Source organism: Sphaerodactylus townsendi, linkage group LG08 (assembly GCF_021028975.2).
Source record: "Sphaerodactylus townsendi isolate TG3544 linkage group LG08, MPM_Stown_v2.3, whole genome shotgun sequence".
In the NCBI taxonomy this organism is placed as follows: domain Eukaryota; kingdom Metazoa; phylum Chordata; class Lepidosauria; order Squamata; family Sphaerodactylidae; genus Sphaerodactylus; species Sphaerodactylus townsendi.
Genome location: NC_059432.1, coordinates 74835158 through 74850747, shown reverse-complemented (window position 1 = coordinate 74850747; position 15590 = coordinate 74835158). Strand labels below are relative to the sequence as shown.

Here is a 15590-nt window from a genome sequence, read left to right as displayed (position 1 = left end):
TTTTAATAGCCTCAGGTTTGAATTTTGCAGCAGTTCTGTTGCTTGTAAATAAAAATCCCAGAAATATATATTTTGATTACTATATTATATGTAGTATATCCTGACTTCCATTAAGCAGCGAGAAAAATGCAGCACCCTCTACAAGGAATGAAATTTAAAGACAGAAGCTGCAGCAAAATAAGTTAAATGGGAGGTCATGCTCATCCTCCAGAGAATTTATTTTGTAAAGCTGTAATATAAGCAGCAGGGAAGCTGTGGTTTGTCATATTTGTGGGCATCACTGAGTAGGCAGCAAGCAGAGACACCAGCAAAATCATTGACAGCTTTGGTGCATTTTCATTGTGACTCACATTTCCTGACTTTATGAGCCAAAAGGAGTGGCAGTGTTGTGCTTTCAGGGGTTCTTGGCTGTGTGTGGGGGGAACTGTGAGAATAGAGAAATAATTGGAGAATTGCAGAATAAGTGCGGTTAAGAATGAGAAGGAAACCCAAGTAAAATATTGTTGACCTTTCAAAAGCAATTCAGGCTTCGCTCTGTAAAACATGGAATATTTATTTGTTGTGATAATTTTTTGTCTGAAAATATTATGTCCATCCTTCTTTTCTGTGTATGGTTTGTTTTGTTACAAAAATGTGTTGTCAAAATCTTACATAGGTCCTCGTCTGTTGGAGACGCCAGACAAATCAAACACTTCTCCTGTGGTTAGTGCTCACTTAACCTCTTTGACTTTGCCTGGGAAACCAGAAAGTGTTGTATCTTTCACCAGCCAGTGCAGCTATAGCAGCACCCTCGTTCACGTTGGAGACAAAAAACTGCAGCCTGAATTAGGTACTGTATCACTTTGTATTATGGGGTGGAATACTATTTTACAGTTTCTACAGGAGACCTGTACATTTATCTGGAAGAACTGCTATGTATTCTTCCTAGTAGAAGTGAGAGAAACTGGGGGAAACAGACCACATTAATGTCATGATATAGATGAATAAAGTTCTAATTAGCTAAAACTTAATTTGAGAATATATTGTTTTTCCTACATTTTCTTTCAATTGGTTGTTTTAGAAATAATAGAAGATGGTCAGAATGGAACAGAACCCACTGACAATCAACCTGTTGCTGCCCAGTCCAGCACTACATCAAAAAACCAGGAAAAAGAAACAGTTAAGAAACTAGGACTTACAAAGAAAGTCCTTGCAGTGCATACGCAAAAAGAAGAGCAAAGTTTTCTGACAAAATGTAAAGAAATTAAAAGATTCCATGTATTTCAGTATCATTGTAACTACTACTTTCAAGAAAGACCTAGACGACATCTTGGTGAACATGGTAAGCTCTTGTCCCTCTATAGCATTTTCCATTAAACAGTCACTGAATGTATCTTATATCTATCACTTTAAATTGGAGGTGACACTGTTTATTAATTAAAACATGTATATCTGATCTTTCATCGTGGTTCAAGGTAGCTTACAGTAATAGTTGAAACATCATCTGCTGAAAACAAAGATAAAATACCAAGCTCCAAATGCTTCCCCCTCCCTTAAAAGTTGCCTGCTGTTCAAACCCCCTCAAACATGCCAGCAAACTGGCAGGTCTTACACACCTGGAGATCTCCAAGGAGGAGGTATGCTCACCTTTTAAGGGAATTCATTCCACAGTGTCAGAGTCACAATGGAAAAGTCCTGGGTTCTGGTGGGGCCTCTGACGCCAGAGGCCCCACCCCAAGTGATAGGTTAGCCAGCAGACGATTGCCTGATAATCACAGTTAGTGCACAGAGACCAGTGGAGGGCTTTAAAGGTCATAACCAGTACCTTGAATTGAGGCCAATATAGCTGTTTCAAGATGGGCAGCCACTGACAGAAGTCAGGCTTCCACATTCTGGACCTGTTACGGTTCCTGGCCTACCTTCAGGGCCAGCCCCACATAGAGCACATTGCTATAATCCAGCCATGAGGTTACAAAAGCATGTATCATCGTGGCCAGATCAGCTGAGTCTCTAGGTAATAAGAAGCTTTGGCAAATCAGACACAACTGATAGAAGATGCTCCTGGCCACTATGTCAACTTGCTTTTCTGACATCAAGGCAAGGTGCATGAGTACCCCAAGCTCTTAACCTGCTGTGAAAAAGCCAAAGTTAATGCATCTAGGACAGTTGGATTTGGTCTCTCTGGATTCAGCTTCAGTTTGTTCTGTCTTAGCCATCAGACCACAGCCTCAACAGACTGGTTCAGAACCAAGACAGATGCATCTGGAGGCTTGGAGAATGACATGTAGAGCTGAGTATTATCTGCATGTTGATGGCACTCGGTGGCACTCCACAAGATATAGTTGATTCTGTACTTCAGGTGGAGACTCTTTGTATCTGGTCAGACATACTAGTGAAACCATTGAAGTGTTACACCCATAGTACCAACTCCATATTCAAACTGGTGGATAAGAATGGAGTGGTCAGTGATATCAAAAACAGCTGAAAGATCCAATACCATCAATGAGCAAGATTGTCTTCTGTGCTTTTCTCTAGTGAATAGTAATTTTGCTATGCTTAGTTCAGTTGGAAATCAAACTCAGACTGTGGAAAGCTAGTGATATTCTGTTCTATCCTCTAGAATTCTGTACCTGAAAATTGTCAGCCAGATGATTGAGGTGGTGGATTATCTGCTTGTGGGGATTTACCACCCCCATTTTTCAGTACCTGAGGAAGTAAGGAACGGGTGGGGGAAAATGTCCTCTACATGATGATGCTCTTAGCAATTGCCCCTGTATGGTAAAGACCATAGAGACTAGGGGAAGCAGCCTAGAGCATCAACCAGAAGTTACTATATTTTCCCCAAACACCATCTTCCTCAGGCACCATCACGCCCACATCTCCTGGCATTTTCAGTGTCATCAAGTTTCCTTCTTTTTTTCTTCAAGGTTTTACACAAACTTTAGCATACTTTGTGTAAATTAATGAGTGTGATTTTTCTACCTATAGTATTGTAATTCAAATAATTTGCAATAGCTTCTTGAATAGAGGACCAGGGTGATGGGTGTGGGGAATGGCCCACTTGATTTGATTCAGGGTTCCAGAGATTTTAACCCTGCAACTTTTCTAAGTATCAGGGACAAACCCTGGAAAAATGAAATGATGAAAAGGATAAATACCTCCTTTTTTGTCACACTTCTGAACAAATACGCAATATATCTCCTTTGGCTGCATCTTTGTAGCAGCTTTCATGCATCTAGAATTAAAAGCTTTCTGGTCCATGGGGGTTCATTCCAAGAAAGGCTGGGGCCTTAATACTCCTTATTTTAAGAGTGGAGAGATATTGAGTATTTTCTTCACTCTGTAGGTATTCCTGGACTACGGCATGGCTCTGGAATAGATCAGGCTTGGAAGAAAAGTGGAAAGAATAGGAAATCAAGGTCAAAGTCCAAACGATTGAAACCGCACGACTCTTCCGACAGCACAACTTCTGGTCCCAAGCCCCCCCATCAGTTTCCTCTGCTTGGCCCCAACAGTGCAGCCTGGTCTCCATCAGATGCCTCCCAAGCAAGTTATCCAGCCATTCCTTTTCCTGCAGTTATGCCAGCATACCCACTTCCAGTTTTTCCAGCTTCGGGGTCGGTGCCACCAGGTCCTGAAGCTTCTCTCTCAGGTTTTAATGAATCACAGGATTCAGGAAGTCAGGGCCCTTTGCCGCTATCACAGTTTTCCACCCCTCTGATGACTTCCATGGTAGCGCTTGTTCTCCCCAACTGTGTATACCCCCAGGTGAACAGTGTTGTTCCTCAGCCACCTCATCTTGATCAGCCAAGTTTTCCTGCTCAGCAATCTTTCTCTTCCCAAGCAATATTTGCGGCACAACCTCCTTTCACTGCCTCGAACACTTTTCCACCACAAGTATTTCCAGCACAGCCATTCCACTATAATCCATCAGCAGATGGTGAAAAGACCCGTGTCATGGAATCCCGAAATGAACTATCCCGTTCCTGCACTCCACAATCTCTTGGTCCACAAGATCAGACCTCTCCACCATTGTTTCAGTCACGGTGTAGTTCACCTCTGCAACTGAACCTTCTGCAAGAAGAAATGCCAAAATCGTCTGAAAGTGGACTTGCTGGTACATTGGGAAACCACGGACCATTACCAGATGAAGGGACCGGGAGCAAACTCCTCAATTCAGATGACTGTAACAGAAAAACGTCTTGTGTAAGCATTTTGTGTAATTTCCTGGAAAAGACGTACTGCAAAGTATTTTGATGGGGGGAAATTAATATAATGAATTATTTTTTTAAAAATTAATGTTGTTCTCCATATGCAGTTATTAAACAAAAAGAGCTAAATATTAGGTGCTAAATCCATGCTTGCAGACACAGCTGATGGCCTGCTGACATTTCCATTTGTTCATGACTGGCAATCTGAAACAGTGAAGAGCCCAATTTCATCTACCATGGTACCTGTCAGTAATTTTTACAAGACCCAGACTCTCAGCTTAATGGTTTACAACCTTAATATTTCTTAAGTGCTTCTTTACCAAAATTTTAGGAGCTAAGGCACTCTTTTTAAATTTAAAATTGGACGCACTGTTGTTATACTCTGAAAGGTGTACTTTTCAAGAGTTCAATAATAAGAATCACCTATCCTTATGTTTCTGTTCAAGTAATTTTTCTGTGCATGCATCCTGAAACCTGTTTCACACAGTAGCTGACCAGTTACCCTGCAGAGCCAACAAACAGCATGGAGGTCAAAGCTTTCCTCTGATGCTGCCCCTAGAACTCATACTTCCTATGTATATTAGAGGTTCCCTTTACTCACAATGGCAAATAGTCATTGATGAGTCAGGAGGTGGTGATGGCCACTAACTTGGATTGCTTTAAAAGGGGTTTGGACAGATTTATGGAGGAGAAATCGATCTATGGCTACCAATCTTGATCCTCCTTGATCTGAGATTGCAAATGCCTTAGCAGACCAGGTGCTTGGCGGCAGCAGCGGCAGCAGCAGAAGGCCATTGCTTTCACAGTCTGCATGTGAGCTCCCAAAGGCATCTGGTGGGCCACTGCGGGTAGCAGAGTGCTGGACTAGATGGACTCTGGTCTGATCCAGCAGGCTCTCTCTTACGTTCTTATGAACCTACCCTCCTTGACTCTAAATCCCCTTTAAATTTGTCCATGCTTGTGGCTGTCAGTACATACATTGGCGGTGGATTTCACAATTAAATTATTTAATGAGTAATTATTTCCTTTTGTATGTCCTGAATCTATTGCCCATCAACTGTTGTACCAGTATTATGGGAGGAGGAGCTCTGTACCTATTTTCCCTCTCTCGCATGCATAATTTGATAACCATAAATTTTAAAGTTATAAAATTTGTAATTAACACCTCTGCAACAGGCCACTGTCTCTAAAACAGAAATTTTCTTCGTCTCTATACCAGGAGTGACTGAAGGCTCATATCACAACCCATGCAGAGAGAGACAAGACAGAACTATCTAGCACCATCCAGACTGTTTACAACAGGGATGTCAAACATGTGGCCAGGGGGCCACATCCGGTCCTTTGAGAGGGCTTATCAGGCCCACAAGCCAGCCGAGACGAGCCCCATTCTCAATCTGGCCTGGCAAGCCCTCTGTGGGCTCGCCAGTCCAGGCACCCACTCCATTCAGCTGCAGGCTCGCCACTTCGCAGACTCATGCCACTCCCTACAGGCTTACCAATCTTGGCACACTCTGCTCCTTATCTGGCTTGGCAAGACTACTGCGGGCTGGCCAGTCCAGGCACCCACCCTACCTCGCTCCCAATCTGTCCTGGTGAGCTATCCCCCATGCCAGCCTGGGCTCGTGAGCTTGCTGCGGGCTTGCCAGCTCAGGCAGTTACTCCTCCTAGTGCTGATCTGGGCTGGTGAGCCTGCTGAAGGCTTCCCAGTCAAGGCAGCCCCACAACCCAGCCCAACCACGTCACATCTAATTCATATCTGGCCATGGTTAACAAATGGTGTAGAAGGAAGCTAGGCCTGATCAATGAATCATGCAAAGATGTATCAAACAGCGCTCTCTATGGATGGGTATTGTAGATGCATTGGAGTCTCCTCACTTTTTAATTTGTATTCCTTGCATTTTATTCCTTGTATTGCTGCCTTTGAATGCAGTAAAGGTATTTGTTATTAGGGTACATATATTATGTGTCCTAGTGTCTACTCCAGGGGTAGGGAACCTGCGGCTCAAGAGCCGCATGTGGCTCTTCTGCCCTTGCACTGCGGCTCCACGAGCCCGCGCTTCTCAGAATGAGCGGAGTAAAAGGTAAAAAAACCCAATATATACAGTGTTATCTTTATTTTAAATGTCAAAAATTATTTGCAGCTCTAAGTGTTTTCTTTTCCCATGGAAAACGGGTCCAAATGGCTCTTTGAGTGTTAAAGGTTCCCTACCCCTGGTCTACTCTATACCCTTGTGTAAAATATAGCCCAAGATCCTACCATGTCCTTGTGGTGTTTGTCTCAACTGTAGTGCTAAATATTTCCTGGCAATCACCCTTCTGTAGCTAGATCTTGATTTTGTAATCCAGTCCTATGCTTTATTTCATATACTGCCTTGTAAATACCTAGGACTTCACCCTTAGTGCTACAACTTTAAGCACCACAATCCTACAGATAGAAACACTGTTGAAAGTATGCTCTTACTTTGTCAATAACACTTTGGATCAGATTAAATAATGATAAATTCATCTTGTACAGAGTTGCCTTCTCCCAAACCCACCAAATAAATGGTTGTGTTTAACTTTTGTGGTAAAGTTCAATCCATGCATGACTAAGCAATGTTCCTTGAAAGAAACTGTTTTCCTTAAATTTTGGATTGACAATTGTTTGGTTTTTGTCTTTTTTCTGATAACAAGGCTGAGTCTCCAATGGAAGCTCAGAACAGTGATGCCTTTTCTATCTCCAGCGACCTGCTTGATATTTTACTTCAGGAAGACACATATTCAGGGACTGGATCTTCTTCATCTGGAAGTGGCATTTCTGCAGCTGCTGAGTCTTTGGGGTCTGGGTCAAATGGATGTGGCATGTCAGGCAGCGGAACTGGTAATATCGTTAGGACAGTTGAAATTGCATTTTTTAAAATGTCTATGTGGTCTCCACAAGTTGATGGATGTATTTTTTTTAATGAAGGTGACAGTGAAACCAGTCATACCAGCAAGTATTTTGAGAGCTCTGATTCCTCAGAAAACGGTCATAAAATAGAAGGCACAGAAGTGAAAGAAAGTGAGTGCTTCATTAAATATGTCCTCCAGGATCCCATCTGGCTGCTGATGGCAAATGCAGATGATGCTGTAATGATGACCTACCAGATACCATCCCGGTAATTCAAGCCTTTTCCTCTCCCCCACCCACCTTCATATGCTGCATATTTTCTAGTTGAATGGGAAACTATCATATCAAATAGCCGTTGCCTGGTTTTTGTAGAGATGTGTGATCAGGTATAGACTGGAATGATTATAGCCTAAAGACACACGATGCTGCAACTTTGCTGCCACTTAAGTCAGCCTAGTTCTCGAATAAGAGACATGCTGGGAACTTTATGCAATGAGTTTGATCTATCACACAATTGCTGCTTGTGCTACAGCTCTTGAGCAAGCAGAAATGCATGGGAAAAGACCACAGTAGCTGCTCACGCTAACTCAGACTCATTGAATCCTCACTTGTGCAAGATCTTGTTCAGCCAATCTCTGAGCACTGTAATATATTTGGAGGAACATGCTAGGTGTTGTAGAACTGTGTTACGTTCATGTATGTTTCTGTTTGTACTGAAGTTATTCTTTTGAGTGCTATCATTGGGGGGGAAGTAGGTTATAAATTAACAAATACTAACTGAATACCTATTCTTTATTTAGTTTTTCAGTCTAGATTAGTTATATAGTTTTTCAGTCTAGATTAGTTATAGCATTTGGGCATAAAAGAGGAGTAGGTTAACGACACTGTTTAAGATCAGGGCTAATGGAAAATGTATATGGTAATCAGCCAGCATTATGCATTTGTCTCGCCACCAATGAAGATTGCATTGATAGCTTTATGTACTTGTACCAGTCTTGACTCTGGAAGCCTTTTTGTTCTCATACAAGCAGAGTCCTCCAGCATTTTCCAAATCATATTTAGTACTTTCTCACTGAGAGACTGGGTTTACAGAGCTGCTGTTGCTTCATTTAGTCCATGACACATTGGTATCCAGTAAAGCCTGGGTGCTAGATAGGGCCGCTCCTAGCTTAGTCTGGTTCTTGACTGGCATCCTGGGTTCCTTGAAGTTTTGAAAGGGCGTTTGAAAGCTTGCCTGCACCCATGGGAGCCTGACAAGATTTTCTTCTAAGGCACTGTTAAGTACTTGCATGCCTTCTGAAGTGAGGTGGGTGGCCACCTTCTCTGTTTTGGCACCAACTAGTCTGGTGCCAGACTAGTTAACTCTTTCAGCATCAGAGCAAAATTTGGCTAGTTTTTCAGGGCTTTACATTGTTCAGGGCCCCATGTCACTTATGCATTTGATCCTTTACTCTTGATTGTTGTTTTTATGCTGTCTTGAGCCAGCTTCTGCCAAAACCTGCTTCTATTAATTTTTTTACTAAGACTGTTTCCATATACTAAGTAGCAAATACAGCAACACCCCCCACTGTACTGTTTTATGCCTCCATTCCAGTGGTGGGATTCAGCAGGTTCGCACCACTTCGGCAGAACCAGTTGTTAAAATGGTGCTTGTAAACAACCAGTTGTTAAATTATTTGAATCCCACCACCGGAACTGGTTGTTAAATTATTTGAATCCCATCACTGCTCTATGGTGCTTTTTGCTTTTAATGCTGCTTATATTATTCTGTTGGGTTTTATTATGCTTTTATTGGCAATCATATCTATTCATGGTTCTTTACTGTTAGCAGCTACAATTATTTCAGTTAATTTGATTACAGTAGGACAAAGAACTTGTGTGTCACATTTTGATGTCAATTTTACAGGGTGCTGATATTTAAAGATCAGAGGCAAAATATGTTTGTAATAATTTTTGACTTTATAAAAGATACAGAATAGACATTTGTACAGGCGTTTCTACTCATGGAGCATGATTTTTTACTCTCTCCCAAACCTGATAGCTCAAAATGATGCAAAATTCTGTTCCCTGGGAAGATTTTGGGAGCCACAAGAGTAAAGCTGGCAAATCAGATTCTGAGATGTGGTGTAGTGGTTAAGAGCAGGTGCACTTTAATCCAGAGAACCAGTTTTGATTCCCTGCTCTGCCACTTGAGCTGTGGAAGCTTATTTGATGAACTAGATTAGCTTGTGCACTCCAACACATGCCAGCTGGGTGTCCTTGGGCTAGTCACAGTTCTTCAGAGCTCTCTCAGCCCCACCTACCTCACAGGGTGTTTGTTGTGAGGGGGAAGGGAAAGGAGTTTGTAAGTCCCTTTAAGTCTCCTTACAGGAGAGAAAGGGGTATATAAATCCAACTCTTCTTGTTCTTCTTTCACTCATAGAAACATAAATGTTGGTGCAGACTTGTATTTTTTTTAACATCTGCAGTTGAATTGCCAGTATTTTTTTTCCTTTAGCGATTTGCAAACTGTTTTAGAAGAGGACAAATTGAAACTCAAACAAATGCAGAAGTTCCAGCCAAAGTTTACTGAAGCACAAAAGAGAGAATTACTTGAAGTGCATCCATGGATTCAGAAGGGTGGACTTCCAGATGCTGTTTCTAATTTGGTATGTTTAAAGAACACTTTTCCCCTTTCAATATGAAAGCAATCATTTATTTTTGAGACTTATCGCAGCATGATAGAACTTGTGTAGCTTTGCCACTTTCCACATGCAGTGTTGCATTTTTCCATTGCAGGAAAGTCATTCCATTTTGGTCTTCTGTGCAGTTCCACATTGGGACTCACATTGCCTTCCTCCTGCCTGCTATAAGTTCTCGTGAAGTGGAGTTGTGGCAGCTCACATGGAACTGAGGGAAGGGGGCACTCTGCCATTAGTAGATAGCTGTTGGAGGGAATGGCACGAGGGCTATAGGAATGGCAGGAATGGTAGGAAGCTCGAGACTATTCCATTCACTGGTCTGTGCATGCACAGTCCCAATGTGTGCCTGCACAGAAGACCTCAAGAAACAGCAGTTATGCAGGTAAGTATAGCCCTTTTTTACCTCTTAAACATATACACCTGCTAATCCAAAATTTGTGCCTTGAAGCCCTTCTAGAGACATAGAACATGCTGCTGAAATGAGCTGCAGCTGCTTAATTTTTTTCCTTTTTGTTTTTCTCAGGACTGTGTTTATTGTGCAGAAAACATTACAAGTAAATCTTGTATGCAAGATGAAGAAGAAATCCATGAAATGGAGCTTAATGAGTGAGGCCAGTGGAGAAAACGGTTTGGCTTCCCTGAGCCAAGTCTACAGTGAAAATATTGAATTCACGAAGATACACTGCAAAAGCATCTGCTATTTAACTTTCGCAGTGCATCACTAGATCTTAAAGGTTTTAAAGCTTGTTTCTTGTGAAATGGACCTCATTTTATACAAAGACAAATGGATTTTTTTGTTCTAGAAAAAGGTCATTTGTGATTAATTTCTTTCAGTTAGGGGTATTCCTTTCTCTCTCTAGTCATTGTTGCTGAAGGTGTATAATTTTTTGTTTAAAAAATCTGGTGAAATTTCGAAATATTTGCAATGTGTAGGTTGGATCCAGTAAATTTTTTTCATTCTTACTCAGTTCTCCTTATTACAGCTGCCATCTGCTTTCATCATACGGCTCCCATTATAGCCTTTTTGGTGGTTAGAGGGCACACCCTTTTTAGTAATGGAAAAGCTGGTTGGATCCAAACCATGACTGGAAATGGTGAGGAATGTCAAATATGGGGCTGTCCTACCGTCTCCTTTTCACAGCAGTGCATTTGGAAATTGACAGATTTTCCACTGGAAACATCTGAATAAATTTCAGATTAATGGATAAAATATTCCATATTTCACAATTGTTTCACTATATTGAACAAAACTTTGTCCAGTCAAACTTGTGTTCTGATTTATTTGTGTTAAAAGCAATTCAGCTAAAAGTTCACCTTTTCAAAATCAATTGCAAAATATCTGTTCAGTTTTTAAAGACAACTGCATACCTGAATCATTTTTAAAGCATTTTTTTCCATTGATGCCAAAACATTAGAACATAAGGCATTATTTATGACTCTACCGGGCTGTGTCTTAGTTTCAAACTGACTTCTTTAGCAGATTTATTTCTGCCTTTTAGATCGAAAACAACTTCCTCTCCACTGAATCTCTGATTATTTTGTTTGTATTATATATTTCTGTACTATTAGCGGAGCTGCCTCTGTGGTGTGGACAACAGTAAAATATGTATTATAGAGTTCACTTGTATGTAGTTGTAAATTAAGGCTTATGCTGCAACTACATCTAATTCCGTTTTTTCACTCAGTTCATTTTTGGACCTTTTGGAAGCCTGTTTTAATTGGTCTTGAGAATTAACTTACAAAGATGTTGGAAAGATCATTGGTTAATGTAACACCACTGTAGAGAGAATCTTGCTTGTAGTTGAATAGAACGGAAGATCATTTTCCAAGTTAGTTGCTACACTGAAAAGTAGCCTTCAGCTTATAAGTATTGTTTGGAACTTAGACCAAATTTCTTGTGCCATGTAGTTTAATAGCAGAGCATAATCATTGCTGTACAGGATTCAACCCATTGAGGCTGATGGACAGTCTGACAATCAAGCAAATTTAAAAAAAAACATCCAGGGCAATAATACATTAATTTATTCCTGGTTTTTATCTCAAATCTTCCCACTAATTGAAATCTTACAATAGGTTGCCAACAAGGGTGGGAAAAAGTTTCCTGCCCTTTTAATAAACTTGGACAGCCAAATTCAGAAGGAGAGGGGGCTGAATGTTCTTAGGGAGCAGTTGAGGGTCATGCTGATGCTTCTGCACCCTCCGCTGATGCATCTACTCCCTCACCGACGGAAGGGAGAAAGGCTCCGCAGTGGCAAAACCCAGAAGTCTAAGCCACCATGGAGCAATACCAGCATCTGCTTTGACACTGGCATGGAGGGGGGTGGCCAGGGCATTCCTGGGAGTGGAGCTGATATTAGGCCCTGGACCTTCAGGCTTGTGCCACATGACAGTGCGATGTAAGCCACTGTCGACTATCGGACAGATCAGGCAGCAGGAGGGTTGTGGAGTTTCCCTCCCTTCTGCCCCTCCGCTTGAAGCCCCTTTGGAAGTGGCATGGTCTTTGCCATTCCACCTCCAGCCACCGCAGCACTTCTCCCCCAACTGGATTGCACCGTTAATATAGTGAAATGTGTTTCATGACCTGAAGGTAATTAACATTCCATTCAGTATCTCCTAAAGTGTCTCCAGGCCTGTTAGCAATTCTAGTGTACAGACATCTGAAATGTGCATCTGTAATCCTTAATCATACATCCATCTAAGCCAATAAATCTACACATATTAGTGGGTTTATAGAAGCTCTTTCGCAGCTTCTCTTGTGGATTTGTTTTCAGGTGTCCTAACTTTTGTGCCATTGAAGCACTATTTCCTCACTTTCTGTGTATACTTATCTACACCCTTTCCTCAGATCACCTTTTGCAGTCTTTAAAAAAAATCAAACTTGCTTGTACGCAACTTATGAATTCTTATTTAGGTTTTATTGATGTATTTTAAATCGGCATAGTTATCTATTTGTATATGCTGTGGGTATATTGGCATACTATATATATTTTAACACCTGAACACATTTTTTAAGTTGCTCTACCAAGGTCATTGAAGAAATTTTATCAAACGCAGTTAGGCCTTGATTCCAGAATCATGCATGTCCAGGCTTTATGTCTTCTACTTCAATTGCCTGGAAATTTTCAGTGCTGAAAACAAAAATAAACATCCAGAGAACAATGCAAATAGCTCAGCACCCAGTCAGGCCTGGGTGAATGCTTTTTCAATTGACTAGGCTGCATGGTCAACCACTTTGAATACTCTGGAGAATTTTGAAAACAATTTTGTGAAGAGGTACAGAGAGATGCTTGCACAGAAAAAGTTGGAAGTCTCATTCAGACCTGTGCAAATCTTCTCAGTGGTTCACAGGATTGTGACCAGCACTGTCCAGAGTTTTGACTTGCAGATACATACTATTCTCGTAAATTTCTTTGGCTTGTTTTGTATGTGTGTGCTCACTTTAAGGACAACCTGAGTTAGAGAGGGATAAGGAAAGGTATTAAGAGCCTTTACTTAAATGACTTAATAAAATGTCTGTTTAAAGCAGCAGTAAGCAACCTCTGACCTGCATGCTGAACAGTCGCTCACCCAAATCATTTTGCTTGGCATGTAGGGCTGGTTCTCCACCCAAGCAATCTGAAACACTGCCAGTACTAATGGGGCTCGGTTTGTTCTCACTGTCTCTGGTCAAATATAGCCCTGTCTGCCTTCCCTGCATACACACTTTTATTTGCCAGCACACCAACATCTTTATAGGGAGATGTGTGGGTTTAGCACAGGCCAAAAAGGTTGCCTACACCCAGTTTTTAAAATATTTTTCTATTTACAAGGCAATACTAAAATGCTATCTTGTAGGGGGTTTTTTTAATTGCAGGGCTCAATTTCTTGTAGACTAGATTCTAAAACTGTCTTCAGGTTGTAGCGCTATGTGTTAGCTTGATGGTTTTCTGTCATTGTCGCGAAGACTGTTGACCTGGTCTTTCCCACCTGCAAACAGTGTTTTCTGTACCCTGTGCAATATCTTGTTTTTGTCACTTGTCATTAATTTTTATTACTTGCTTTTTAGAAAATTGGTAAATAAAGCAAATTTATTTTTAGCTTTGTTCTGTTTATACTTCTTTTATTAGATTAAACTATTTTCTAGTGAATTCAGAAAATTATTAGAGACAAAGGGTTATATTGTCTTCAGTTTAAATCTTTTTTTCCTGTTTCTGAGTCATTATGTATAGATATGTATAGATATAGATGTATAGAAATGCCAGTCTTTTTTATATGTGAATTATCTATATATTTATTTGCACCTCAATAATTAAGGAAAAAGCTATCCGAGGAGAATCAGTATATTTCTTAAATTTTAAAATCATAATTATGATCCATGAATCTCACTTTGAATTTGAAAACAAATATGAGCGCATTTCCATACTGATGTCTTTTTCTCTCCATTGTGCCAAAAGCATATAGCCCTTTACCTCCCTATGTCCTGTATAAAAACTTACAGTTATCTTGTCTTCCCCTCAACTCTATACCCTTTTCATTAGGCTTATTTAACTGCACTTTCTTCAGTTTGTTTTCACCTTACTGCCCACTCTATCCCCCACCCTGCCTCTGATACCCCTTGTAATTCCTAGATCTCCTGGTCGCTTCCTCTACCATTCCTTTGGATCCTGTATTCTACTTCCAACTCTCCTGGACCTTCTGTCTGTATAACCTAAGACTTTACTAAAATAAGTCTGATAATACCCATTTGTGGGGATGAGGACAAGTTTCAGTGTTTGAATTGCATCCTTCTTGCAATGCACCACTTACCTACTGTGAGGAGATAAAATGGCAGTTCTGTGCAGTTGCCCCCAAATGTCTTCCTTTCTGCTGAGCCCATGTGGCCCTTTAACTTATGGTGAATTTTATGTGAAGCATATCAGTAAATGTTTGGAATGCAAACAGAAAAAAACATTCCATGAATATACTCAAGCGCAATCTAGTACACTTAATTGTATCTCTTCTGCAGCTGTAGTCCTAACAAAGCATGCTTATTTCTCGGCCATCATAGATCCAAGTAGGAAGATGTATTTGAAATATGATTCCTCGTCATATAAACAGTTTTTACAGCAGCCCATTGTGACCTTTTGCTAAACATAGATGAAATCACTCATAGTCAAGATGACTTGGACTCTGCTGGCAGATCATTTTGGAAAACCACTGGACTTGGACTGTGCTAGTGGCACAACAATCTGCTAATCTGTCAGGAGTATTTGGCAGTGTAGACACTCTTCTGGAGACAAAGCCACGTGGATAAATATTACAACAGGAGTCCAGTGGCACCTAACAGAATGTATTCCTGCATAAACGTAGGAGTCAGAGCTTATGTTATAGTAAATATTAGTCTTCCCCGTGATGAATGTCACTGGAATACTGTTTTAATTTTGCTGCAATAGACTAACCAGCCAACCTGTCATAAATTATCTGGATAAAAGATTCCACATCAGAGGAACAAATGAACATGCATTTTTTCCCACGACAGAAATCCTGTAAGCCAGCAGCACACAATCATATTGATTCCTGGACCCTTTCTGATTGCAAGGTAGAAGACTGCATGACTCCAGTATATACTGGAGAAGACTCCAGTTTATAAAGAAAATGTCCTGCACATGGAACTCTAGTGTAGTGCCACTGTGAAGTGCTGGTTTGATATGTGTAGGATTGGGGACACTCAACCAAGCAATCTGCCACCTACGTTTTAATTTAGTATTTGGAAGAATCCGGTGGTCCTTATAACAGGAAATGGAAGTGCATCAATACACCTTTTTCTTCTCATATGATAGTGTTCTCTGATACTTTTTATGTGAGTGAATAACACGTTCGGTTAAAGTTTTG

General features: G+C 40.8%; 1 protein-coding gene across 1 annotated transcript in view; it reads left to right on the top strand.

The window, feature by feature from the left end:
- LOC125437724 (period circadian protein homolog 2-like) overlaps positions 1 to 13816 on the top strand; it is a 42392-nt gene extending 28576 nt beyond the window's left edge. Inside the window, 8 exon segments of the mRNA XM_048505596.1 lie at positions 656 to 829; positions 1061 to 1321; positions 3326 to 4185; positions 6864 to 7050; positions 7138 to 7327; positions 9557 to 9707; positions 10264 to 10346; positions 10348 to 13816. Coding sequence (XP_048361553.1) covers positions 656 to 829; positions 1061 to 1321; positions 3326 to 4185; positions 6864 to 7050; positions 7138 to 7327; positions 9557 to 9707; positions 10264 to 10346; positions 10348 to 10465 — 2024 coding nt within the window. The 3' untranslated portion in view covers positions 10466 to 13816.
- The last annotated feature ends 1774 nt before the right edge of the window (positions 13817 to 15590 follow it).